The sequence below is a fragment of the Ovis aries genome, chromosome 1 (genome assembly GCF_016772045.2).
Source record: "Ovis aries strain OAR_USU_Benz2616 breed Rambouillet chromosome 1, ARS-UI_Ramb_v3.0, whole genome shotgun sequence".
Classification (NCBI taxonomy): domain Eukaryota; kingdom Metazoa; phylum Chordata; class Mammalia; order Artiodactyla; family Bovidae; genus Ovis; species Ovis aries.
This window is the reverse complement of record NC_056054.1, coordinates 204,444,714-204,472,081: the sequence shown is the minus strand read 5'-3', so window position 1 is coordinate 204,472,081 and position 27,368 is coordinate 204,444,714. Positions and strand designations below refer to the sequence as shown.

The following is a 27,368-nucleotide window of genomic DNA, read 5'->3' as shown; positions in this document are numbered from 1 at the left end:
GGGGATCTTCCCGACTGAGGAAACGAACCTGGGTCTCCTCTATTGCAGGCAGACTCTACCAACTGAGCTACAAGGGAAGTAAATCCTCAAACTTTAAATGATGGCTTTCCTTTGGAAGAAAGTGATTACTTACTAATGAACATTTCAAGTGGATGGTAAATACTCGGGGAACTAATGCTTTTCCTTTCCATTAGGTTTTTTGAAATATTTTAAAAATTCACTAATAACAGGTCTATCATGTACCGGTTTATATTCCATTCTGCAATGGAATTCTGTATGACATCACATAGGCCTTGAAAACAGCCAACCCTGACCTTTTCATTCAGTATGACCTTGGGCAAGTTTCCTAACCTGTTTAATCCTCAAATTTCTATCCATAAAAATGGACTACACTGCTGATTAAATTTGATTAAATCAACAGTATATATACAGCACAACATGTGATACTAAAGAGGCAGAAAATAAATGATAGCTATGAAAACATAACTTTTAATATTACTTCCATGTCCTCTAGCCTCTCCAACTTCTTTCTCCCAGAAAAGGATCTAGGTCTATGAAGAAAGAAAAATGGTAAGACACATAGATCTGCCTTTCAGCTTGAGATCATTCTTTCTTTCAAGGCAAAGCTTCTAAATTGTCCAAGGGAGAGGATCACTGACCAGGGAGGTCTGAGCAAAGGGTGGAATAAATGAGACAATCAGCATAGGAAAACCAGTGCAGTTACCAAGGTGGCCATTCCTCACCCCACCCTTCTCCACCGACCTAATTCCTTTCCTTCCATTAAGATCCAGCTTAAGTCATGCACTAGTGTGAAGCCTTCTTGGATCATAGAGGGTCACAAATTCAGCCTGCAAACTCACAGCACTAACAGGATTAGCAACCAATCAGGGGCCAACTAGTGAGTTTTTTGCACTCTCTTGATATAACTATCAGATTGTTCCTCCTAGTCTCTTCCAGTCCAGAGGCTTACAGGCCTCCTCCCCAAACCCCTCAGGTCCTCTGTTAGCTGGGTGCCACAGGGACTGGTGGATTACCTAGCTGGTGTTAGGCCGCAAGTTCCCCATCCAACACTCTCCCCACAACAGCTTGTGGGCTGTAGGCCTGGCACAGTGTTTTGTTCATGGAGGCACTTTCAATCTGTTATTGACCAGCTGGTATCATGATGTAGTTGTGGTATCTATGCACATAGGTGGCCACAGAAAGATAGTGGGCTTTGGATTAGACCCCAGAGAAGGAAGAAGCACACCGAAAACAAGGCAAGCTTCTGTTTTGCACAAAGCAAGCCCTTAAAACTGCCCAAGTATTTTAGAAAAGAAAAAAAAAGAAAGAAAAGTCACTCAGTTGTATCCGGACTCTTTGCGACCCCATGGACTGTGGCCTACCAGGCTCTTCCATCCATGGGATTTTCCAGGCAAGAATACTGGAGTGGGTTGCCACTTCCTTCTCCAGGAGATCTTCCCTACCCAGGGATTGAACACGGGTCACACACATTGTAGGCAGACACTTTACCATCTGAGCCACCAATGCCTTCCAAGTTACTACATTTGTTTTGAGTTGTCTACGCAGCCAAAACCCCTGTTCTTTGAAGATTTCCTCCCTCAGTCCAAGGCCAAGTCAATGTTTGAGCCCACAGCTGATATGATCAGAAATGCCTAAGCTTCCTTTGAGCTGGGCCAGTCAGATTCTCCAGAAAGTGAAGCTGCACAGAGAGACCCAGTCTCTGGATCTGGAGGGGGACGGTGGCTGGGGATGGCCACATGGGGTTCATACCCATTGATACATGAACAGAGTTAATCTGCAAAGACAAGCAGATGGAGTGGTCCAGACACCAGAGGGAAGCAGAGACCACAGACTAGTTGACAGAGGGAGAGAACAGCCACCTCTGTTCCTGATGGCGCACTCTGCTGATGAGGCCCAGTAGAGCTTCCTGCTCTGAGAGTGTGTGAGACACTCCACAACCCCAAGAGTATGGACTAGAAATACTGATAGTAGTGATCAGGAATGCAGCCTCTGGAGCCAAATCTGACTAGGTTCAAATCCTGACCCTTCCACTACTAGTAGAGTGCTACAAAACAAATTAGTTTGTCCTTTGCTAATGTGAACTACATACATCTTTAATAACACCAGTGTGTTAAATTCCAATATCTCTTAAGCTTATAATCATTATTGCCTGCTAGTAAGAAATAAGTGCTTAAATTCAGTAAGCCTGTGATAATGACATCATCTTCCTTTACAGACTCGTTCAAATCAACCAATTCCCATCTCTCACAGTAAGCAGGAAAAGAACCTATACTTGTTTGGGAGGACTTAGTCCATGGTGCTAGACTAGGCTCAGAGGCTCTCTGGCTGGGCCGTAATTCAGGAAAAATGCCAAGATGAGCAAGACCATTTTCATTTTGATCCTCAAGGATTTCAACTACTCTGGCAGAGATTTTTAAATTATCTATATAAGTGTAATTCAGCAGAATTTTCAGGTTACTTAAAACATTTTTTAAATATAGGAAATGCAGATGAGCCTTTGTAGCACAAATATAGGTCCTTGGCCGTAGTAGACCAAAGGAAGCGCTGGTGGGGTGCCAGGCATCCAATGACTGTGCCCAGCACCCCTGGTTCCCTGACATGAGAGAACCCTATGATTAGTTGGTTGCTGGGTAACAGATGGGAGGAAGCATTTTTTTTAGCTCTCTTAAAAATGATTATTTAAGAGTTTCAGTTATTTAACATTCAACGTCCCCGATACCTGGCAAAGCACAGAAACAATGCTTGAGACCCAGTTTACTAGAATAGTTTGCAAAGGTCCTAGTACAAAAAACACAGCAGCCTGCCTGAAACAACACTGTGGTGAAGGAAGGCTGTATGGATGAAGCACATTTTCTCTGTGAAATATACATATACTCAAGGTAAAAAGCCATTCTGCTTCCACCCTGGAAGCCAGAATGTTAGAAAGAGGCTCATTTTCATCCTAATAACAAGAAAAGCCAAATAAACTATAAAACTATAACCCATCTTAAACCCCATACAAGTAAACATGAAGAAATCACCTAAAAGTTTTCGGTGAATTGTGAAAGATTAAACCAGGATGCAAGGGGCATTCACAGCCACCTGCAGGTCTTCTCCTTGGATTGGGGACTAGATGGGAGACCAGAGAGAGCTTCCATAGAGGGTCGACCTCGAGGAGGGGAGGTGCCCAGTAAAGCACATTTCTCCCTACGGACAGTAGTCCCTTTGCACATGATGGCTTCACCACCTCCACAAAGCCCTGTGTGAGAGGCATGTTTTGAGGTGGCCTTGAATTACTCTCTCTCCAATACCCAGGACTGCTAAGGATAGTTGCAAAGAAAGAAGCAAGGAGAGCAGTTGATTCTCAGCATAGAAGAGATTATTGCACAGTCCCTCAAGGCAGCCGCTCACAATTTCCGCTGCTGCCAGGGCTGAGGTGTGGGGTTCCGCAGCGCCCTCATATCCTCTGCCACCCTTGCCTCACTTCCTCTGCCCATGTCGGCCCCACTGCCATCTCCTGAAAGTACTGAAGCCTGTTGTTTTCAGCCTGTGCCCCACATAGCACTCTCACATTGCTCAAGCTGTGGCTTCCAGTTGGTACAAGAAACTTACTATGGCAGTAGATTTGAGGGACAATAAAACACTCCTTCCATGCTTCTCCTGCTAGTCCATAAAGCAACAATAGTGATCATTTTATATTCAGAGTCCCTTTTGCTATAGTCCTCACCAGGGCTTCCCTGATGGCTCATACAGTAAAAGAATCTGCCTGCAATGCAGGAAACCTGGCTTGGATCCCTGGATCGGGAAGATCCCCTGGAGAAGAGAATGACAACCCACTTCAGTATTCTGGCCTGGAGAATCCCAGGGACAGAGGAGCCTGGCAGGCTACAGTCCAGGGGGTCACAAAGAGTCAGACATGACTGAAGTGACTGTTTCACTTCACTTTCAAAGGATTTATTTATTTTTAACTATTTTCAAGCATATAGTATGGTTCCACTTATAAAATAAGCAGAAGGACCAGCATAATTATTATCCTACTTTAGAGATGAGGAAATTCCATTTATTTATTTATTTATTTATTTATTTATTTATTTATTTATTTTTTTTTTTTTTTTTTCCGGAAACTGATCCGATTTCTTTATTTTGGGGTTTGGTTATAATCCTTTTGTTACATATAGGGATGAATACAGAGTCAGGCAGGTGTCAGCAGTCCTGACCTTTTTCAAAATCAGGTGCTTCACATAAAAATGTCTTAGGGATTTTATGATCCTTTCTTTCTGATAACAAAAAGCTTATTTTTTCCAAGGGTGTTTTTTCTTAAACCAGGCACCACCCTCCAAATAAAGTTACATTCCTATAGGATGAGGGTGTAGTGAGTTACAATCAAGAAAGGAATTTATTTAACCCAAGGTTAACTTGATTAATCTTAAAGGTTAATACTTATTTCTCCTATATGTTAGTTTTATTCTTTTTTTTTTTTTTTACTTTATTTTACTTTACAATACTGTATTGGTTTTGCCATACATTGACATGAATCCACCACGGGTGTACATGCGTTCCCAAACATGAACCCCCCTCCCACATCCCTCCCCATAACATCCCTCTGGGTCATCACCGTGCACCAGCCCCAAGCATGCTGTATCCTGCGTTGGACATAGACTGGCGATTCGATTCTTACATGATAGTATACATGTTATAATGCCATTCTCCCAAATCATCCCACCCTCTCCCTCTCCCTCTGAGTCCAAAAGTCCGTTATACACATCTGTGTCTTTTTTGCTGTCTTGCATACAGGGTCGTCATTGCCATCTTTCTAAATTCCATATATATGTGTTAGTATACTGTATTGGTGTTTTTCTTTCTGGCTTACTTCACTCTGTATAATTGGCTCCAGTTTCATCCATCTCATCAGAACTGATTCAAATGTATTCTTTTTAACAGCTGAGTAATATTCCATTGTGTATATATACCACAGCTTTCTTTTCCATCCATCTGCTGATGGACATCTAGGTTGTTTCCATGTCCTGGCTATTATAAACAGTGCTGCGATGAACATTGGGGAACCTGTGTCTCTTTCAGTTCTGGTTTCCTTGGTGTGTATGCCCAGCAGTGGGATTGCTGGGTCATGAGGTAGTTCTATTTGCAATTTTTTAAGGAATCTCCACACTGTTCTCCAAAGTGGTTGTACTAGTTTGCATTCCCACCAACAGTGTAGGAGGGTTCCCTTTTCTCCACACCCTCTCCAGCATTTATTGCTTGCAGATTTTTGGATTGCAGCCATTCTGACTGGTGTGAAGTGGTACCTCATTGTGGTTTTGATTTGCATTTCTCTAATAATGAGTGATGTTGAGCATCTTTTCATGTGTTTGTTAGCCATCTGTATGTCTTCTTTGGAGAAATGTCTATTTAGTTCTTTGGCCCATTTTTTGATTGGGTCGTTTATTTTTCTGGAATTGAGCTGCATAAGTTGCTTGTATATTTTTGAGATTAGTTATTTGTCAGTTGCTTCATGTGCTATTATTTTCTCCCATTCAGAAGGCTGTCTTTTCACTTTGCTTATATTTTCCTTTGTTGTGCAGAAGCTTTTAATTTTAATTAGATCCCATTTGTTTATTTTTGCTTTTATTTCCAGAATTCTGGGAGGTGGATCATAGAGGATCCTGCTGTGATTTATGTCGGAGAGTGTTTTGCCTATATTCTCCTCTAGGAGTTTTATAGTTTCTGGTCTTACATTTAGATCTTTAATCCATTTTGAGTTTATTTTTGTGTGCAGTGTTAGAAAGTGATCTAGTTTCATTCTTTTACAAGTGGTTGACCAGTTTTCCCAGCACCACTTGTTAAAGAGATTGTCTTTACTCCATTGTATATTCTTGCCTCCTTTGTCAAAGATAAGGTGTCCATATCCATTTATTTAAACATGTGATTCTTGATCTCCTACTACATGGCTAATTTATTCTACCAGGCCATGGAGCAATATTAGTTGGTATTTTTGTCCTGAAATAAGGCATCAGTTCAGTCGCTCAGTCGTGTCCAACTCTGCGACCCCATGAATTGCAGTACACCAGGCCTCCCTATCCATCACCAACTCCCAAAGTTCACTCAAACTAATGTCCATCAAGTCAGTGATGCCATCCAGCATCTCATCCTCTGTCATCCCCTTCTCCTCCTGCCCCCAATCCCTCCCAGCATCAGAGTCTTTTCCAATGAGTCAACTCTTCAAATGAGGTGGCCAAAGTACTGGAGTTTCAGCTTTAGCATCATTCCTTACAGAGAACACCCAGGACTGATCTCCTTTAGGATGGACTGGTTGGATCTCCTTGCAGTCCAAGGGACTCTCAAGAGTCTTCTCCAACACCACAGTTCAAAAGCATCAATTCTTTGGCGCTCAGCTTTCCTCACAGTCCAACCGTCACATCCATACATGACTACTGGAAAAATCATAGCCTTGACTAGACAGACCTTAGTCGGCAAAGTCATGTCTCTGCTTTTGAATGTGCTATCTAAGTTGGTCATAACTTTCCTTCCAAGGAGTAAGCGTCTTTTAATTTCATGGCTGTGATCACCATCTGCAGTGATTTTGGAGCCCCCAAAAATAAAGTCTGCCACTGTTTCCACTGTTTCCCCATCTATTTCCCATGAAGTGATGGGACCAGATGCCATGATCTTAGTTTTCTATAAGGCATGGTCATGTTATATTAGAAAAGACTCTAGCACATGTTCAACCAACAAACGAAACAAGTGCCAATATTTGGAACAAGAGAAAAATCCAAGATAAAATGCAAGCAACTGCAGAAAAACACAAATGAAATGGACACCAACTATTACAGGTGCTCAGAAAGGGGAAAGAGGCTGGGCCTGACCTGGCCCAATCTGTGCAAGGCTCCTGAGGGAGGGAAGGCTTGAGACAGACCCTGGAAGATTCAGACAGGCAGGCAGAGCATTCCTGGTGAGAAGAACCTTAAGTGGGACTGAGACAGAGGGAGAACCCAGGAAGGCTAAGAGACTGAGACCAGGGCCCTTTTCCAAACCATTCAGATAGAACAAACAAAATGAGAGCTTTTTCATGAATAACGTCAGGTACTGAGCTAGACCTAAGCATAAGATGAAGTAGACATCATTGCTGCCCTCAGGGAGCACACAGGAAGTAAGGCAGAAATCTTTCCCCAGTACCAAACTGACATAATATCCACCCTCAAAATTATTTTCAAGTAGCAAGAAAAATGTCTGCCTTGATATAATAGAAAGAACATAGGCTTTGACATTAGACCCCAGTTCCAATCTTGACTCCACCTCTTAGCAGCACTGTAGCTGTAAGCAATTTATTTAACTTAGTTTTTTTATCCTTAGTTTTACCATTTATCAAAATGAAAGTAATAACACTTACTTTCCCAAGCTACAAAGATACAAAGGCACATGTGAAAGGGCACTGCACTCAATAAATGTGAGTTTTCTTTTTCAAATGGGTAGTAATAATAATAATTTTTAAAAATAGAATAGAGAAGTTGCCCTCATTACATCTTCCTTTACCCTCCTCTTCCTTAGCCTAAGGTCTTATTTCATATTACTTTTAAGCATTTGTCAGTATATTAGTTTAAATGTATAATGCCATCCCAGAAAAGACCTATTTTAGAACCAATGGAGAGAGTTATCAGAGATCTCTCCCCACCAATATTTTTTGATGGCTAAATTTCTAATATTTGAGCTCCTTCTTGGAACTTCTGCTTGTAATCTGTTACGTTAAGTTGCTAACCCCACAGGTATTTTTCAAGGGCAAACAATGTAGGACCCTAATGTGGACACCAGCATAGTGAACTGGAAGACTGAAGCTTTAGGGATGGATTCCTTGAAAGCAAATCAAACCCACTGGGCAAACGGGTTCAGCCATGACCTGCATATACATTAGAAATGTGAAACCTTTGAAACCTTCAGTGGGAGGTCCTCTCTGAGACCAGGAGGATAATACTTGTTGGAGGCAATACTCCCCTTTCCTGTGCTTTTCTAAACTGTCCTTCACACCAAGAAAGCCTTGAAGGTGTCCACAATGCTGAGAGTCAGCAACACTCAGGTGGTTGGGTTCTACTTCTCAGTTTTTGTTTGGTCATACGATGGAAAAAGCAGAGGGATGGCCCCAGGAGCAAGAATATACACTCTGCTCTAAAATAGAAAATTCAGGCCTGCAACCCTGCCAAAACAGATGTAGACAGGCAGAAGCTGGGGAGGAGCAAGAGAAAGAGAAGTAGCACTGATGGTGCCTACAATGGACCAGGACAAAGGACAAAGTGGGAGAGGAGGCTGTCCTTGCATCTAAAGCCATTCTCACTCTCTCTGCTTCTCCCCTCCAATAAGCACTAAGCACTTACAAGGTACTATTTAGACATTCATCTTCTACTGGTCCTGCGGAGTGGCTATTATCTTCATCTTACATATAAGAGAACCAAGACTCAGAGGCAAAATGACATGCTAAATAGCTACATAGCTGTTTACTGGCAAAGCCTGGGTACAGCCTGCTTCACATCTGAAAAGGTAGGAATTGCCACTGATATTCTCCATATCAGAGAAAATGATCATCTCTAAATCAATATTATTTAGACACTGATTCTAAGGAATCATGATTTCATAAATGACCACTCTTTACAACACACATGATTATTATCACCATGACAATATTTCAGTTAATATCTCCTGGGGGGTCGGGGCATGCATGCTCAGTTGTTCAGTCATGTCTGACTCTTTGCAACCCCATGGACTGTAGCCCATCAGGCTCCTCTGTCCATGGGGTTATTCTGGCAAGAATATTAGAGTAGGTTGCCATTTCCTCCTCCAGGAGATCTTCCCAGCCCAGGGACTGAACCCACATCTCCTGCATTGGCAAGAGGAATTTTTAGTGGAGCCACCTGGGAAGCCAATGTCTGTTTGGCATCCTTCACCAAAAGCTGGCATTCACATAATAAACACAGTAATATCCATTCGGTCTTTAGAGCACCACATTATCTCTAAATAATACTTTCATAGTCATTTAATTACCTTTACTGGTACTATTTGTTTTTCACGTGGATTTGAATGTTTATCTAGGGTCACTTGTTTTTAGCCTGAAGAACTTCCTTTAGTATTTCTTGAAGATGACTCTGTTAGCAACAAATTCTCTATTTTTGCTTTTTTTAATGTCTTTATTTCACCTCTATTTTTTAAAAGATACTCTTGTTGGATATAAGATTCTTGATAGACAATTTTTTTCTCTTAGCACTTTGAATATGTCATCCCACTGCTTTCTGGTGCCCACTGTTTCTGATGAGAGTCAGCTGTTAACCTTACTAAGGCTTCCATACACATAGTGAGTCATTTTTTTCTCTAAAAGTTTTCATTTTTACTATGATGTGACCAGGTGTGGTTCTCTTTGCCTTTATTCTATTTGGACTTAACTGAACTTCTTGGATGTGTTAACAAATGCTTTTCATCAATTTGGGTCTTTTTAAAAGTCATTATTTCTTTCAATATTATCTCTGCTCCATTTTCTCTCTCTTCTTTCCGGTATTTCAATTTCATTTTGGTATACTTAATAGTGTCCCCACTATTCTCTGAGGCTCTGTTCACTTTTCTTCATTATCTTTTCCCTCTGTTCTTCAGATTGCATTATCTGTCGATCTATCTTCATGTTCCTTGGGTCTTTCCTCGGTCAGTTCAAATTCACTATTCAGTCCCTCTAGTGAAATTTTCATTTCAGTTGTAGTTCTCAACTCCAGAATTACCTTTTGATACTTTTAAAATACTTCTATTTATTGATAGTCTCTGGTGAGAAATTGTCATTATACTTTATTTCTTTAATCATAGTCTCCTTTCATTCTTTGAACGTATCTATAGTTGGAGAAGGCGATGGCACCCCACTCTAGTACTCTTGCCTGGAAAATCCCATGGACAGAGGAGCCTGGTAGGCTGCAGTCCATGGGGTCACTAAGAGTCAGACATGACTGAGCAACTTCCCTTTCACTTTTCACTTTCATGAATTGGAGAAGGAAATGGCAACCCACTCCAGTGTTCTTGCGTGGAGAATCCCAGGGATGGCGGAGCTTGGTGGGCTGCCGTCTATGGGGTCACACAGAGTTGGACACGACTGAAGTGACTTAGCAACAAATCTATAGTGGCTGCATTAAATTGAAGTCTTTGCTAAATCTAACACCTGAACTTTCTTGCAGTTTCTTCGATGCCTGCTTTTTTACTCTTGTTCATGGGTCACACTTTCCTGTTTATTTGAAGATCTTGTAAGTTTTGGTTGAAAACTGGATGTTTTAGGTTAATATGTTATAGTAAATTTGGATGCTGATTCCCCTTTTCCCCATCTCTGGGGCTTGTATTTACTTGTTGGTATTTTTTTGCTTGTTCACTTAGTGATACAGTTAAGACTATTTTAGTGAAGCCTGTTTCTCTTGCAGTATGAACCCCCACGTATCATTCTTGGGGCTGCCTTGGACATGCTCTCAGTCACTATTAGATAACAGTAGGTTTAACAGGGCTTTTTTGCCTGTCTCTCCTCCAGATCTGTTAAGTTGTCTGCCTGTTTTGATATCACACCCAACTGTTAGGCTCCATTCACTGCCCACTGCTATGGTATGAATGTTTATGTTCCCCCTAAATTCATATGTTGAAATCCTAACCACTAAAGATCAATGTAATAGTATAGTAGGTGGAGGCTATGGGGGAAGTGCATAAGTCATAAGGATAGAACCCTCATAAATGGGATTAATGCCTTACAAAAGAAGCTCCAGAGAGATCTCTAGCCCCTTCTGTTGTGTTAGGATATAATCCAGAATCCAGAAGAGGGCCCTCATCATGCTGGCACCCTGATCCCAGACTTCCAGGCTACAGAACCATGGGGATATAAACAAATTCCTTTTGTTTATACCAGTATAGGGAACATGCTATGTACAGGCCTGTACTATAATTAATGGGGCTTCTTTGAAAAATAAGAATGACTTTCTCATCACCCCCAGGCGAAGGGCTGGGAGCAGTAAAAAGTACATTGTGGAAAAACGTCTTGAAAACAAGATGCTGAAGTACTGATGTGATTGATGGAAAACCATTAGCGGCTGTTCCCGTAACCAGAGCCTAAAGGGAGTTGCTGAGAAAGGGCCTCACTAGCCAAAAGGGTAAACAAAGTCATGAAAGGCCTGAAGGTTTGACATTGAGGACTGTGCATTGCATCTTTATCCATGGTCTAAGACTGTAAAGAACAGATACCTCTAGGGCACGAATAAGGAAGTAGAAATTAACAATAAAAGGCATGCAAGGATTCAGATCCGGGCTTTTGCATGCAAATGGCATCAGCCCCCTGATCCCCACTTTATTTCTGAGTCTTATTTTTCTTTATTCTTCTGCAGCACTGCTCCCTCAGGTCGGTTCGTTGTTGGGCTCGTCCCGACATACGGTGCCCGAACAGGGACCTGAGGGTGCAAGTAGCTTTCGAGGCTCTTTTCTGACAGTGCCAGAAGACAAGGGGAATTCCAGCCAAGAGAGTGGAGGACAGTGAAAGTACTTGATAAGTATACCCCCGTGGATTTGTCAATCAGGGACACAATAGGGCAACCTCCTTCTAAGCATTCTGACTATACTGTGCTTCTGAAAACCTTACTACATAGCTCTAGAGTGAAAGTGAAAGAAGAGAATTTCCCAGGAATTATTTCAGGCAATTCATAACCACTGTCACTGGTTGGACCCAGAAAAACGGACTTTGCATCTTAATGAGTGGAAAGAAGTGATGCGTTATTTGTGTAGAGCCTATCAGTCTGGGGGATCCATTCCTATAAGTTTGTGGTCTCTCTGTAACCTTATTTATTCTACTTTGGCTCCTTTACAATCTGAACAGTCTGACTCTTCTGATTCAGAATCCTGCTCCTCCTGCATCTCAGGAGTCACCTGTCTGGCCGCCTCATATTTATGAAAATCTGGATAAAGGGAAACATAATCCTTTGGAAGGGGAGGGAGGGGCTCAATTTTTGAGTCCTAAATCCCATGTTAACTATGGTACTGAACAACATCCTGAAGCTTTCCCTTTATCACCAGTCTCATAGCCTTCGGCTCCTTGGCCTGAGCCCCCTCTAGTTCAGGAACCCCCTCCACTAGATCCCAATACAACATGGGATGATAGGGTATTTAGAGCCGCAGTCATAATACCAAAGACGTCTGCACCTGCTCTCTCATCTTTTCAACAAGCTGTACGAGCAGTGAGGTGAGAAGGTGACCTTGATGCTTTAGTTTTGCCTGTTAGCATGACTGAGGTGCCCCCTAATGCTCAACTTCCACAAGGCAAGGTACAATTTGAACATATTCCTCTATCTTTTAAAACTGTTAAGGAGATTAAACAGGCATGCACTACATGGAACTACATCTCCTTACATCACAGGTCTTATTCAGGGGTTGGCACAGTCTGAATGACTCATTCCATATGATTCAGAAATGATTGCTAGAACTTGCTTATCCACTTCGGAATTTTTACAATTCCAGACATGGTGGCAAGATGAAACCTCTCAACAGGCTCAAAGAAATACAGCTGCTAATCCTCCTCTTAATATTACTGTGGAACAGTTAATGGGGTCAGGGGCATTATCAAGGGATTCAGAGACAACTACAATTCTATAATCAACTTATAAGTCAAAGTAGATTGATTCGTATTAAAGCATGGTAAAAGGTTAGCCCCCCAGAACAGTCTCATCCTTCTTTTGTTAATGTAAAACAATCTAATGGAAAATCTTATACTGATTTTATTACCCGATTAAAACAAAATCTGGTGAGAATTGTTGCTCAAATTGAATTAAGGGATATGTTATTACCAATACTTGCCTATGATAATGCAAATTCAGAATGTCAAAAGGTTTTATAGCCCCTTAAAGCACAAGGAAAGCCTCTAGAGGATTATATTAAGGCTTGTCATGATATTAGATCAGAACCCTATAAGATGCCATTGTTGGCTAAAGCCATTACAGGCTTGAAACAACAAGCGAATCACCAGGTTAAATGTTTTAGTTGTGATAAGAGAGGACATGTGCAGAAAAATTGCAAGACTAATAAAAATACACCTAATAAGAGCCTGGTAGGCTGCAGTCCATGGGGTCACCAAGAGTCGGGCAAAACTGAACGACTTCATTTTCACTTTTCACTTTGATGCATTGGAGAAGGAAATGGCAACCCACTCCACTGTTCTTGCCTGGAGAACCTCAGGGACAGGGGAGCCTGGTGGGCTGCTATCTATGGGGTCATCCAGAGTCGGACACGATTGAAGTGACTTAGCAGCAGCAGCAAGCCTACTCCCACAAATGAAAAGACACCTGGATTATGCCCTCACTGTAATAAAGGCAATCACTGGGCTAATCAGTGTAGATCTAAATTTCATAAAAATGGATCCCCTTTGTCGGGAAACTGGAAGAAGGACCCTGCTCAGGGCCCATCAAACAATATGAGCTCTCAACAAACCTGGAATGCTGTTCCTTTTGTGTACCCAACCAGCCAACAGCAACCTCATCCAGCCCTTCCAAACTATACACCCAGGTTGCCTACCTCCTTCCTGCAACATCTGGGAGCACAGCATTAGATATCCCTGCCATTGATAATTTACTTCTTATGCCAGCTATGGGAATTTATAAAATCCCTACTGGAATTAAAGGTACAATACCCAAAGGAAGTATGGGATTATTATTAGGACACAGTAGTTTAATAAGTAAGGGAGTTCAAGTCCTAATGGTGATTATAGATGAAGATTATGAGGGTGAAATTTCTATTATTATGAAAACAGGGTATTCTTATCAAATAATAAAAGGAGATCATATAGCTCAATTGTTATTATTACCTTATGTCACTACTAGTAAAACTCATATTAAAAGAACTGGAGGATTTGGAAGTACAGGAAAACAAGTATACTGGCAAACTTTTGTATCTGATTCTAGACTAACATTATCTGTATATGTTAATAATAAGCAATTTTCAGGACTTGTAGATACTGGAGCTGATGTTTCTATAATATCTGAAAAGCACTGGCCAACTTCTTGGCCTTTAACAGATGTTCTTATTATGTTAGCTGGAATTGAAACTATGTAAAATATTTTAAAAGGTACTAATATTTTGCCCTATTCAGGTCCCAAACAACAATCTGCATTGCAACTTTACAACCTTTAGTTGCAGATACTCCTATTAATTTATGGGGACAAGATCTATTGATGCACTGGGGAGCTTATGTAACAATTCCTACTATATCTTCTCAAGCTAAATAAATTGTGGGAAATATGGGATATAATCCTGTTCAAAATACACAGGCTTTTTATGGGGTGGGAGTGGGGCCACTGCTGAACAACAAAAAGCAGCACTTAAATTGAAATGGAAACCTGATGAGCCTATTCGGACAGAGCGTGGCCCTTATCACGTGAAAAAAGTTACAGGCTCTTGAACAGCTAGTAGAGGAACAATTATCTCTTAATCATATTGCCTCAACTACTAGTCCTTGGAATTCTGTCTTTGTTATTAAAAAGAAATCTGGGAAATGGAGAATGTTAACTGACTTAAGAAAAATTAATGCTATAATTGAACCTATGGGTGCTTTACAACCAGGCATTCTGTCACCCTCTATGATACCACAAAATTGGAAAGTAAAAATCATTGATCTTAAAAATTGCTTCTATACTATTCCTCTACAAGAATCTGATGATTTTGCTTTTACTGTACCGTTCATTAATAATGAAAAACCAGTGTCTCGATATTACTGGAAGGTATTCCCACAAGGAATGCTTAATAGTCCTACATTATGTCAATTATACATCTCCCAACCACTTGAATTTATTAAAAACCAATTCCCTCATGCTTATATTATCCATTGTATGGATGATATTCTTTTAGCTTCTCCTGCTAAAGAACTTCAATATATTTTCTTAAATACAGAGATTAAATTTTAAAAATATGGGTTACATATTGCTGTTGATAAATTACAAGAGCAGGAACCATATACCTATTTAGGATATATATTGCAAAGAAATATTATTAAACCACAAAAAATATAAATTCGAACTGATTCCTTGTAAACTTTAAATGATTTTCAAAAATTATTAGGAGATATAAATTGGTTACCATCTTTAGGAATTCCTCATCATTCCTTGACACATCTATTTCAGATCCTACAAGGAAACTCTGATTTAAACAGCCCCCAGGTACTAACAAAACAAGCTAAACAGGAATTAGATCTTGTGAATCAAGCTATCCGGCAAAGACAACCTAAACAAGTAGATTTGACTGTGCCAATTTCTTTACTTATTCCTCCTACTTTAGGTTCTCCTACAGGAATATTATGGCAACTGCAAGATATCCTTGAATGGGGACTTTTGTCCCACACTCCTAAGAAAATAATGACTATTTATACAATGCTTATTTCCTTTCTTGTTTCAAAAATGAGATCCAGATGTATACAACTTTCTGGTTATGATCTGTATGAAATTGTTCTTCCTTTCACTGATGATCAAATCCATAGATTATTTGTTACCAGTAGAGATTGGCAAATTGCCATTGCTGATTTCATAGCTGAGGTTCATAACCATTTTCCAAAGTCACCTTTGATTACTATTGCTGCTAAACACTGGAGAAGGAAATGACAACCCACTCCAGTATTCTTGCCTGGAGAATCCTGTGGACAGAGGAGCCTGGTGGGCTGCTGTCCCTAGGGTCACACAGAGTCGGACACGACTGAAGTGACTTAGCAGCAGCAACAGCAGCAGCTGCTAAACACAAATGGATAATTCCTATCATTACTAAAACAATTCTTGTTATTAATGCCCCTGTTTATTTCACTGATGCAAAGAAAACTCTCAAAGCCAGTTATACTGTACCCACAACAAAGGTATGGCAATCTAGCCTAACCTCTGTTCAACAAGCTGAATTAGAGGCTATTGCTACCTTATTGGGAGAAGGCAATGGCAACCCACTCTAGTACTCTTGCCTGGAAAATCCCATGGATGGAGGAGCCTGGTGGGCTGCAGTCCATGGGGTCGCTAAGAGTTGAACACAACTCAGTGACTTCACTTTCACTTTTCACTTTCATGCATTGGAGAAGGAAATGGCAACCCACTCCAGTGTTCTTGCCTGGAGAATCCCAGGGATGGGGGAGCCTGGTGGGCTGCCATCTATGGGGTTGCACAGAGTCGGACACGACTGAAGCAACTTAGCAGCAGCAGCAGCAGCTACCTTATTGGGAGAAGGCAATGGCAACCCACTCCAGTACTCTTGCCTGGAGAATCCCAGGGATAGGGGAGCCTGGTGGGCTGCCATCTATGGGGTCACACAGAGTCAGACATGACTGAAGCAACTTAGCAGCAGCAGCAGGTACCTTATTACAGGATGTTTCTGCAGCATTAAATATTATATCAGATTCTCAATAGGCTGTATGGATAACACAAATTATTGAAACCATATCTCTACCAAAGGCTTCTTCTAAATCATCTATTATTACAATATTATCTCAATTACAAATATAGTAAGGCTTCATTCTGCCCCTTTTTAATTTACACATATCAGATCTCATTCTAAATTGCCTGGACCATTGGCAAAGGGCAATGATTCCATCAACTCTTTGTTAATTGCTCTTACTGCTTATAAATTTTATCAACTCACACATATAAATACACGTGGCTTGATGAATAAATTTCAATCATCCAGACAAGAAACCCAAAATATTGTTTCTGCCTGCCCCACATGTACTCTTACTCACCAAGTTCCTACAACTACAGGGGTTAATCCCAGAGGCCTTTATCCCAATGATATATGGTAGACTGATGTTACTCATTCCCTTCTTTTGGACTTTTGGGAGCTGTTCTTGTTTCTGCGGATACTTATTCAGAAATGATTTATGCTTCTGCTCATTCTGGAGAAACATCTACTCATCTCACATTTTTTGCAAGCTTTTTCTCATGGGCCTACTAAAACATATTAAAACTGATAATGGCCTTGCATATATGAGTCATTGTTTTATAAAATTTTTATCTGATTGGAATATTTCACATTCTACAGGTATTCTACATAATTTTCAAGGTCAGGCTACTATGGTACATACTCATCATACTCTAAAAAATATGTTATTTAAACAGAAAGAGTGAGATAAGTATGGCATATCAATGACACCAAAAGAAAAATTAGCCCAAGTTTTATTTACTTTAAATTTTTTGGATTTAAGATTGGATCATACAAAGCCAGCAGCAACGTGGCATTTTCAGAACACCATTCTTAGTGAAAATTATACTCCTGGTCAAATGATTGCAGATAATACTCCTGTATAGTGGGGAAATGTTATGAACAATTGGTGTAAGGGCCTTAGACTTAGGAAAGGATGAGGTTATGCTCTTGGCATTTCAGATGATGGACAACACCACTGGGTGCCAGGAAGACATGTCAAAGAAAGGAAAGAAGACATGGTTCGACATCGATCCTCCCGGAGAGCTGCCAGTGATGGGGAAACAAGACTGATGATCAGCAACCACTCCGAACCGGCTCCAAGGACCAACAAAGCCAAACCACCCACTTGGAGTCAACTGAAGAAATTGACCATTGAAGGGGAAAAACTGGTCAAAGAACAAGGATAGCCTTTGACCTCGACTGCCTTGTTCTTGGCTATGTTATCTGTGGTAACTACCACAGTAGGTGCCAGTCATACTTATTGGGCATATGTGCCCAATCCTCCCCTATTAAGCCCAATTACATGGGAGGATTCTTCTGTTCCAATTTTCATAAACGACTCTTCTTTGTTACCCAGACCTTTTGACCCAAGCCTTCCTTTAAAACCAGAAGAAGAAGGCTGACAACTTTCAAATGTTAGTGTTAATTATACTGTGGGAACAGATCTTCCCCTATATGCATGCGGGGCAGAAACTCATTGTCTTAAAAGAGGATTACAAAGTTGGCTATCTACAGTTAAAGAACCTCAGGTGAACAAAATTTATTTTTTCTTATTAGAAGCATTTTCCTTTAATATCACAGGAGAAAATACTACTATGTTTCTGCCCCATCCACCTAACTGTATTATTTCTATAAAATCTGGAATAGAACATTGGGTACAATGGAAATTATGTAAAGCTAATACTGGACATATTATGGCCAATACTTCTGACGGAGAAATTATTGATTGGAGTCCCAAAGGAGATTCTTTGGATAAAAATAATAATTTGGATTTGCCTATATTGTTAAACAATACTTTAGACTTCATGAATAACATTGTTAACAGCTCTATATATTGGCATGGAGGGAATTTCTTGCCTCCCTTATCTCAATTACCTTATATGCCTTTACATTCAGAATTGTGGAAAATATCAGCTGCCTTCCAACCCATAACAGCATGGAAGGGGCAATTTAATTCAACAGTATCTGGTCATTCCTTACATTTTGATAAAAATTCAACCCATTGGATTAAATCATGTATTTGTTTACCTTTCATATTTTTGATAGGACCTACTTTTTATAATGCCTCTTCTGGGCTACTTGTCAAAATTGTTCCTTTTACACTTGTATTAATTCTTCTCTTCAATTTCAGGATGGCTATTCTCTATATAATCTAAAAACCAGAGCTGGAGTATGGCTTCCTGTAAAAATGAATAGACCATGGCAGACATAGTCTATATCGTAGAAGAAATCCTTAAGAAAGCTTCTTTGAAAAATAATGACTTTCTCATCACCCCCAGGCAAAGGGCTGGGAGCAGTAAAAAGTACATCGTAGAAAGACATCTTGAAAACAAGATGTTGAAGTACTGATATGATTGATGGAAAACCATTAGTGGCTGTTCCCACAACCAGAGCTTTGAGAGAGTTGTTGAGCAAGGGCCTCACTAGCCAAAAGGGTAAACAAAGTCATGAAAGGCCTGAAGGTTTGACATTGAGGACTGTGCATTGTACATCTTTATCCCCGATCTGAGATTGTAGAGAACAGATATCTCTAGAGCACGAATAAGGCAGTAGAAGTTAACAATAAAATGCAAGCAAGGACTCGGATCTGGGCTTTTGCTTGCGAATGGCATCAGCCCCCTGATCCCCACTTTATTTCTGAGTCTTATTTTTCCTTATCCTTCTGCAGCACCGCTCGCTCCCTCAGGTCAGTTCATTGTTGGGCTGGTCCCCACACCCAGTCTGTGATATCTTGTTATAGCAGCCCAAATGGACTAGACACCCACTGATTGCTCTATTGTTTACAACAATGCCCTGATTTGTCAAATGCTCCTCAGTCTGACCCAATCAAATTTAGGCAGAGGTAGTTTTTGAGGCTTTGATGCTTGTTCTGACCTCAGGAAGGCACCTCTTAATATCTCTTTCCCTGGTTCTCTTGGTAAATAAGCTGGCCTATGGCTTAGCTTATTGCTCTCATAGAGCTATTAGCCTCCTCTTAATTGCTACCACCAAAATCTCCATTGTTTTCAAGAGTGTCTTTAAGTTTCAGCTTCCCCCACACTCTGTTTCAAGTCAGTTCCTTTGGGGAAGGCTTTGTACTCACTATTCTCAGGGAATGGCTCTCCCTTGGGCAAAATCTCTGAGCCAAGGGCATGAGCTTCTGGTCTTCTTAGTATGCCTCCTTATGTCAAAACTCCACCCTGTAAGGGAGCTAGGGTAAGATCAATCAGGGTTTGGTGTTCTTTGACTCCAACACGTGGGTTCAGTTCAGTCACTCAGTTGTGTCAGACTCTTTGCAACCCCATGGACTTCCGCACGCCAGGACTCCCTGTCCATCACCAACTCCCAGAACTTACTCAAACGCATGTTCATGCCATCCAACCATCATCCTCTGTTATCCCCTTCTTCTCCCGCCTTCAATCTTTCCCCAGCATCAGGGTCTTTTCCAATGAGTTGGTGCTTCTCATCAGGTGGCCAAAGCATTGGAGTTTCAGCTTCAGCATCAGTCTTCCAATGAATATTCAGGACTGATTGCCTTTAGGATTGACAGGTTGGATCTCCTTGCAGTCCAAGGGACTCTCAAGAGTCTTCTCCAACACCATAGTTCGAAAGCATCAGCTCTTCGGTGCTCAGCTTTATTTATAGTCCAACTCTCACATCCATACATGACTACTGGAAAAGCCATAGCTTTGACTAGATGGACCTTTCTTGGCAAAGTAATGTCTTTGCTTTTTAATATGCTGTCTAGGTTGGTCATAGCTTTTCTTCCAAGGAGCAAGCATCTTTTAATTTCATGGCTGCAGTCACCATCTGCAGTGATTTTGGAGCCCCCAAAATTAAAGTCTCTCACTATTTCCATTATTTCCCCATCTATTTGCCATGAAGTGATGGGACTGGATGTCAAGATCTTAGTTTTCTGAATGTTGAGTTTTAAGCTAACTTTTTCACTCTTCTCTTTCACTTTCATCAAGAGGCTCTTTAGTTCTTCTTCACTTTCTGCCATAAGGGTGGTGTCATTTGCATATCTGAGGTTATTGATATTTCACCCGGAAATCTTGATTCCAGCCTGTGCTTCTTCCAGCCTAGCATTTGCATGATGTACTCTGCATATAAGTTAAATAGCAGGGTGACAATATACAGCCTTGATGTGCTCCTTTCTCAATTTGGAACCAGTCTGCTGTTCCATGTCCAGTTCTAAAGATTGCTTCTTGACCTGCATACAGATTTGTCAGGAGGCAGATCAGGTGGTCTGGAATTCCCATCTTTAAGAATTTTCCACAGTCTCTTGTGATCCACACAGTCAAAGGCTTTGGCATAGTCAATAAAACAAAAGCGGATTTTTTTTCTAGAACTCTCTTGCTTTTTTGATGATCCAGCAGGTGTTGGCAACTTCATCTCTGGTTCTTCTGCCTTTTCTAAATCCAGCTTGAACATCTGGAAGTTCACGGTTCAAGCATTGCTGAAGCCTGGCTTGGAGAATTTTGAGCATTACTTTACTAGCATGTGAGATGAGTGCAGTTGTGCAGTAGTTTGAGCATTCTTTGGCATTGCCTTTCTTTGGGATTGAAATGAAAACTGACCTTTTCCAGTCCTGTGGCCACTGCTGAGTTTTCCAGATTTGCTGGCATACTGAGTGCAGCACTTTCACAGCATCATCTTTTAGGATTTGAAATAGCTCCACTGGAATTCCATCACCTCCACTAGCTTTGTTCGTAGTGATGCTTCCTAAGGCCCACTTGATGTCACATTCCAGGATGGCTGTCTCTAGGTGAGTGAATACACCATCGTGGTTATCTGGGTCATGAAGATCTTTTTTTGCATAGTTCTCCTGTGCATTCTTGCCACCTCTTCTTAATATCTTCCGCTTCTGTTAGGTCCATACCATTTCTTGCAGTACAAAACGAAGCAGGTCAAAGGCACATGTGGGTTAGAGATTTCATCTTATGAGTGAGGACTGGGTGGGAAAGTAGACTCTAACCTCTCGGTCACACTCACCAAGAAATGAGCCTCTGCAACCTACAGTTGGAGAATATAAGAAATGCTGACACCTTGCCCCTCCTGGTGAGATACTTTATCTCTTAATTGAGAGCTGAGGGGAGAGGAAGCCCTGTCTTCTTGGCCATGACCCAATCAAGAGTGGAGCTTCCTTTACACTGAGCTGAGAGGGAGCAGATCGCAGCTCGAGAACCACATACTCACTGTCTTAACCAAGATTTAGTAGATTTCCTTGCCTTTATTTTTTTTCATATTCTATATGCCCTTTAGTACAACTCCAGAGACTTTAAAAGGTTATTTATTTTACAGTTTTCACTAGATGTTACAGATGTATCACTGGGGAATGGATCCATGGGGTTCTTCACACTGGCATTCCAGCAGTGGAATTCCAAACATGCACTGCTTTTAATGTAAGAAAATATTATTTATGAGCATTAAAGCATTTCTTAAATTTTATTTTGCAATTTAGCTGTCAATTTTTTTTTTAGGGTGCAAACAGTTTTAGTCCATAAGCCCTAGGCACAGTGACTAGAGAGCTTAACAGAAAAATGGCTCAGATCCAGTTAATTCACTTTTAGCATAGGTGAAGTCACTACTTCAACCAGCATGTCTAGATAATCCCATCTGAACAGCAGATACTCTGCTCATTAGGCTCTTCCTTCAGCACCAACTTTAGCTGAGACCTAAGCTGAGGCATTTCAGCCACTATTCCATTGTATAGAATAAAGAATTGTGAGCTGAATTTCTTAGTTTAGTATTCTTCTGGTTGCCTATTACTAATGCCAGTAGTGTCCTAAATGTAGCGCCCTAAATCAGAATCCTACAGCTTTTATCACTAAAATAGCCACCAATCCAATCTCCAAGTATATAAGGGTATCTCAAAGGATAGTCCCTTCTGCTTCACAGTTTAATTGGGCATGGACAAACATAAAATTATTTTAGAACAATAATAAAGTAAGGTAAAAATAATTACTTCTAATATGAGATGACAAGATGGAGAGTGACCTGAACTAGAAATGTGAAACCTGCATGGGGCATTACCAACACAGATCAGCTGGATGACTAAGGGTTTCCACTGAATAGAAGCTCTGTGTTAACCATATGTGCCCTGCCTGTCAAAGTTCTAGAGCAATGAGAGATGCATTAAGAGAAAGCTCATGATTTCTTAGGCAGCACCTTTGCATAGAAATAGCAGTACACAACAGCAACCCACTCCAGTACTCTTGCCTGGAAAATCCCATGGACAGAGGAGCCTGGTAGGCTGCAGTCCATGGAGTCGCTAAGAGTTGGACACGACTGAGCGACTTCCCTTTCACTTTTCACTTTTCATGCACTGGAGAAGGAAATAGCAACTCACTCCAGTATTCTTGCCTGGAGAATCCCAGGGACAGAGGAGCCTAGTGGGCTGCTGTCTATGGGGTTGCACAGAGTCGGACACAACTGAAGCAACTGAGCAGCAGCAGCAGCAACAGTAAAAGTTGCAGAAAAGATTAAAGACTTGAAAGGGATGGGATGGAGAAAATTATGCAACACTTCTAACTGTGAAATTCTGTAACTGAACCAATGTGACTGTACGGTCCAGAGTAAAGGTGAGAGGATGGTCCTCTTTTGTGCCCTACGTAGGTAAAAACACACTTGGACACTGTTCACATGTGAAGTGCATATTTTTATTAGGCTCCCTGACAAACTAACAAAATCCAAAGAAAGAGATCCCACAGAGAACCACATCATATGAAGAACACTTGAAGGACTTCATGTCTACCTGAAAAATCAGTTTTAGGAAACAAAAGAGTTATTTACAAATGCTTACAAGCTGTTCTTAAAAGTGTAAAAATTGCCTGGCATTACTAAGTACTCAAAGTCCAGTTCAAGGCACTACAGATCACTCATTTATTCAGTAAACATTTATTCTATGCCTCCTTAGAGGTAAGTCCTGCGTTAGGTATCTAGGCCACATGGATAAGTAATGAAGAGTCTAGGAGCAGAGATATGCACATGAATAACCAACTAACCACAATACAAGGGAGAGTATGAGAGATGTCATGTGGGTAGAACAAAACCCACTTCAAATTCAAAAGCAGGAATCACTATGTGCTGACATCAGGATCGGAGAAGGCGACATTGATTCAGGACTGAAAGGTGTATACTATTCATGTGAGAAGTAACATTGGGGGGGTCACTCAAGGTGGGGGAAAAGCAGAAGCAAAAGTTTAGAAGTGGGAACAGGGTAGAAAAATATAGTGGAACAAAGCTGAAGAACAGAAGAGCCTGAGTTAAGCAACCATAGGTGTAGAAATATCAGGTATTGGGGAGTAAGACAGAAAGGGTGCCAAAGAGTACAGAGCTTGTACTCCAGGCTACAGACAATGACTATGTATGGATATCATCAAAGGTTCTAGAGTACACAGTACTCTGTGTGTGTGTGGCTTTGCTGTTTTTTTTTTTATTCCTGGTATAGATTAGAGGCAAACACAAGAAAGGCAGGAGGCTTGCATAAGGGTTAGTCAGGAGGAAATGACACTCTGAAGCAGGTCACAGGCAGGTAGCAGTGGGAATGGACAGAGGAAAGAGACTCATGAGATATTTCAGAAACTGAAGCATCAGGCCCCAGACCTGAACTGTCAAATCTAAAGGACTGTGGAAAGAGCAGAAACCCCAGCTGGAGGAGGAACTGACTGAGAGGCAGAAGTGGCCAAATTAATATGAAAGCACAGCACTACTGCCCAGTTGAGTGGGTAGGACAGGACCAGGAGAATGTTCTACATCTTGCTCCAAGCACTTCTCAATCCTTCCCCAACTCATGATCACACCCCCTCACAGGCTGCTCATCAAGGAATGAGTCAAATGCAGAGCCAATCCTATACTTCAAAACACAAACTTGTAGAAAAAGAGATCAGATCTGTGGTTACCAGAAGAAGAGGGTAGGGGAAACGGGAATTGGACAAAGGGAGTCAAAAAGTATAAACTTCCAGTTATAAGATAAATAAGTACTAGGGATATAATGTATAACATGATAAATGTAATTCAGGTACATTATATATGAAAGCTGTTAAGAGGATAATTTCTAAGAGTTCTCATGACAAGTAACAAAGAAGTTTTTTTATATTTCTTTAATGTTGCATCTCTGAAGGAGGCCATGGCAACCCACTCCAGTACTCTTGCCTGGAGAATCCCATGGACAGAGGAGCCTGGCAGGCTACAGTCTGTAGCCTTGGAAAGAGTCAGACATGACTGAAGCAACTTAGCACACAATGTTGTATCTCAATGAAATGATGGATATTCACTAAACTTATTGTGGTAATAGTTTCATGATGTGTTTAAGTCAAATCATTATACATTTCAAACTTATATAGTGCTTGCTGTATGTTAATTATATATCAGTAAAAATGGAAGAAGAAAAAAAAAAACAGAGCCAATCCAGTCTATGAGAAGCTTTGCTAGTTACACACTTCAGTTCTCCATGAAGGCCAAGGCAGCTTCAGGGTTAGAGAACCCCAGTAAGATCCTCAAACAGAGCATCTGAAAAGTACCTTCTAGTCCTAAACCTGTGACTGGTTAACCTCTTGAAGCCTTAAATGATGAACTTCCCAAGTCTCAATTCCTTTACGGTAAGACAGGAGTGATAATGTATACCCCACCTACTTCACAGGTTTGTGGGGATACACAGGAAAAGACAGAATGCTGCAAAGCACACAAATGCCAGGGGTCATGAGAAGTTCTTTGAGGGCATAAACTACAACAAATTCATGTTTGTATCATGGAGCTGACTACGGAAAGAGGGAGGGAGCAAGGTGGAGAAGAAAATACCATAGTCTGGGCCCCACAAGCAGCCTGGTGTCAGCCAAGGAATATACTGCCTACCATATCTTCAAGAAGATCCTACGTCCAGAGAAACAGGTGAGAATAATTGTCCACATCTACCTCCTTGTTTAACTGATGGGAAGCTTCACCCTGAAAGAGGCCCAGTGATCTGCCCAATATCTTCAGTGGCAAAGGGTCCAAGAATAGGACCAATAACACAGTCACAGGTTAAATGGTGTTTTCACCCACATTATCTTACAAGCAGACTTTGAGCTGGGTGGGAAGGATTATTAAAATTCCCATTTTCCAGTCTGAAGTTACATGACTTTTCTAGGGCAGGATTCAAATTCAGACAGTCATACCCCCAGTTCACTGCTCTTTCCCTGTTGGTATTAGCACAATCATCTCAGCATTCAGTATATTTCAGACTCGAAGTTCTGTTTTATTTTATCCTGCCTTCATCAGTATTTCACATTCAGTCTTTCCTGGTAGAATTCTACTGACCTTTTGTCTTAAAAACCAGTTCAGTGGCCACACTGGGCACCAGAAACATGTTTTAAAACTGAATCATCAAAACTGAGCCTCCCCATGTATCCATAAATCATTTTCCAAAGTCTATCGCCACATGTGTATCATTCCATAAGTATGAATAATCTATGTATCATTATCGTAGTAAACACATTGACCTAGGGTGCTCAAAGAGCACTGATAGCTAATTGAAGCAATATTTATCATATAAATACCAAGAAGGCAGTTTTAACAAATGGGTGGAACAAAGACTGAAAACGTACTGACTTTATCAATGAAAACTGATTTACATTCACAGAAGGACCTCAAAGTGAAGTGGGCAACAGAGAAAATGATCCGGATAATTCTAGTCAGCTAAATTCAAAAGATCTGAACCTGAATGCGTTTTTTACTTAAGGAGGTCCAGGGAAGGCGCAGGGGTGGCGGGAATGATAAAAAGAATTAACCTTGCCACTGTCTCCATGTCCTGTCTTTCCACCATAACCCTTATTTCAGGAAGAAGGCACGCATGTTTTGCTCCCCTTTTTTAACTAATGGAAGAGGATTAAAACTGCTCAATCTCCCGGGGCTTCCAGAGGTTTCTCAGTGGGTTTCACCAGGGATGGGGCGACACCGCCAGGCAGCACTTCCACGGGACAGGCCAGGGAGCAGGACTGCGCAGAGGACCTCTACTGTGGCCCGCACCTCGGCACCCCGTCTCCCAGTGCCTTGGCAGCAGTTTCTACTGGAAAGCATCGGCCTCCCTTCCTCCTGTTCCCTCTCCTTTCTAGTCGCATCAATTACGACACAACTCGCCACCCTTGCCCACGGTCAGCAGCGGGTAACAGATCCTAACCTCCAGGGAGCCCTCGGTGTAGGGTTCAACAGACTTGGCAATTGCCTGGTGAAGACCCCTGCCCCACAGCCTACCCCTGCTCCGCCAGACGCGGCGGACTCGAGGGCTGCGAGCGCTGCGCTCCAGGGATGCCCGTTACAGAGCAGCACTCAAGGCAGCGAGGTCCACACCCAAGGCCATCCCAGGGCTGCTGTGAGGGAAGCCCCAGACAACGCCCCCACCCTCTATTAATAAAACGCAAGATTTTAAAAAGCGTCATTTACCGACATGAGTGATCACTGTGGCCAGTCGCCGTGTGAACTCCTGAGGGGCCATTTCTTCTTTTAACCAAAACAGCATTTCACCGAAAAACCACCACTCGGTATAAACAAAACAAAGCAACACAAATCTGTTTCTATCGGTGCTATGGATGACTATTTAAAGGCATCTCCTCCAAAGGATGTTCGGCCCTCACACTCTTTCTCGCTCTCCTAAGGCACAAAACGAGAGTCACTCCCAGTCAAGGCCAGCTCTCCACGGCCGCGCGGCTAGAGGACGCCAGCCACGCTCCGCAGGGGGTAAATTTCAAGATTAGGTCCAGGGGCTTTCCCAACGCGACGACTGCCTTTGGGAGACAGGAAAGTAGCAGTTCCAAAGGTGAGAAGAGCACGTCGCCCCAATCTCGCCGTAACCCTGCTTCTGGCTTCCTGGGTCGAGGCGGGTGAATAGGTTTCTGGATCTGAGGTCCGATCTTTGGCTCTGCCTCCTGGGAGGGTCGGGATGAGGTATCCTCTCTCAGCCCACAGGAGGCGCGCTGACTCGGCGGCTGCGGAGGACT

General features: G+C 41.6%; 1 protein-coding gene across 7 annotated transcripts in view; it reads right to left on the bottom strand.

The window, feature by feature from the left end:
- Positions 1-27,368, bottom strand: part of MCF2L2 (MCF.2 cell line derived transforming sequence-like 2) — a 288,114-nt gene extending 260,746 nt beyond the window's left edge. For all 7 annotated transcript variants that reach the window (XM_042233901.2, XM_027957913.3, XM_060419927.1 and 4 more), the window contains exon 1: positions 26,815-27,368. In XM_042233901.2, coding sequence (XP_042089835.1) covers positions 26,815-26,890 — 76 coding nt within the window. In that variant the 5' untranslated portion in view covers positions 26,891-27,368. The remainder of the gene's footprint in view (positions 1-26,814) is intronic.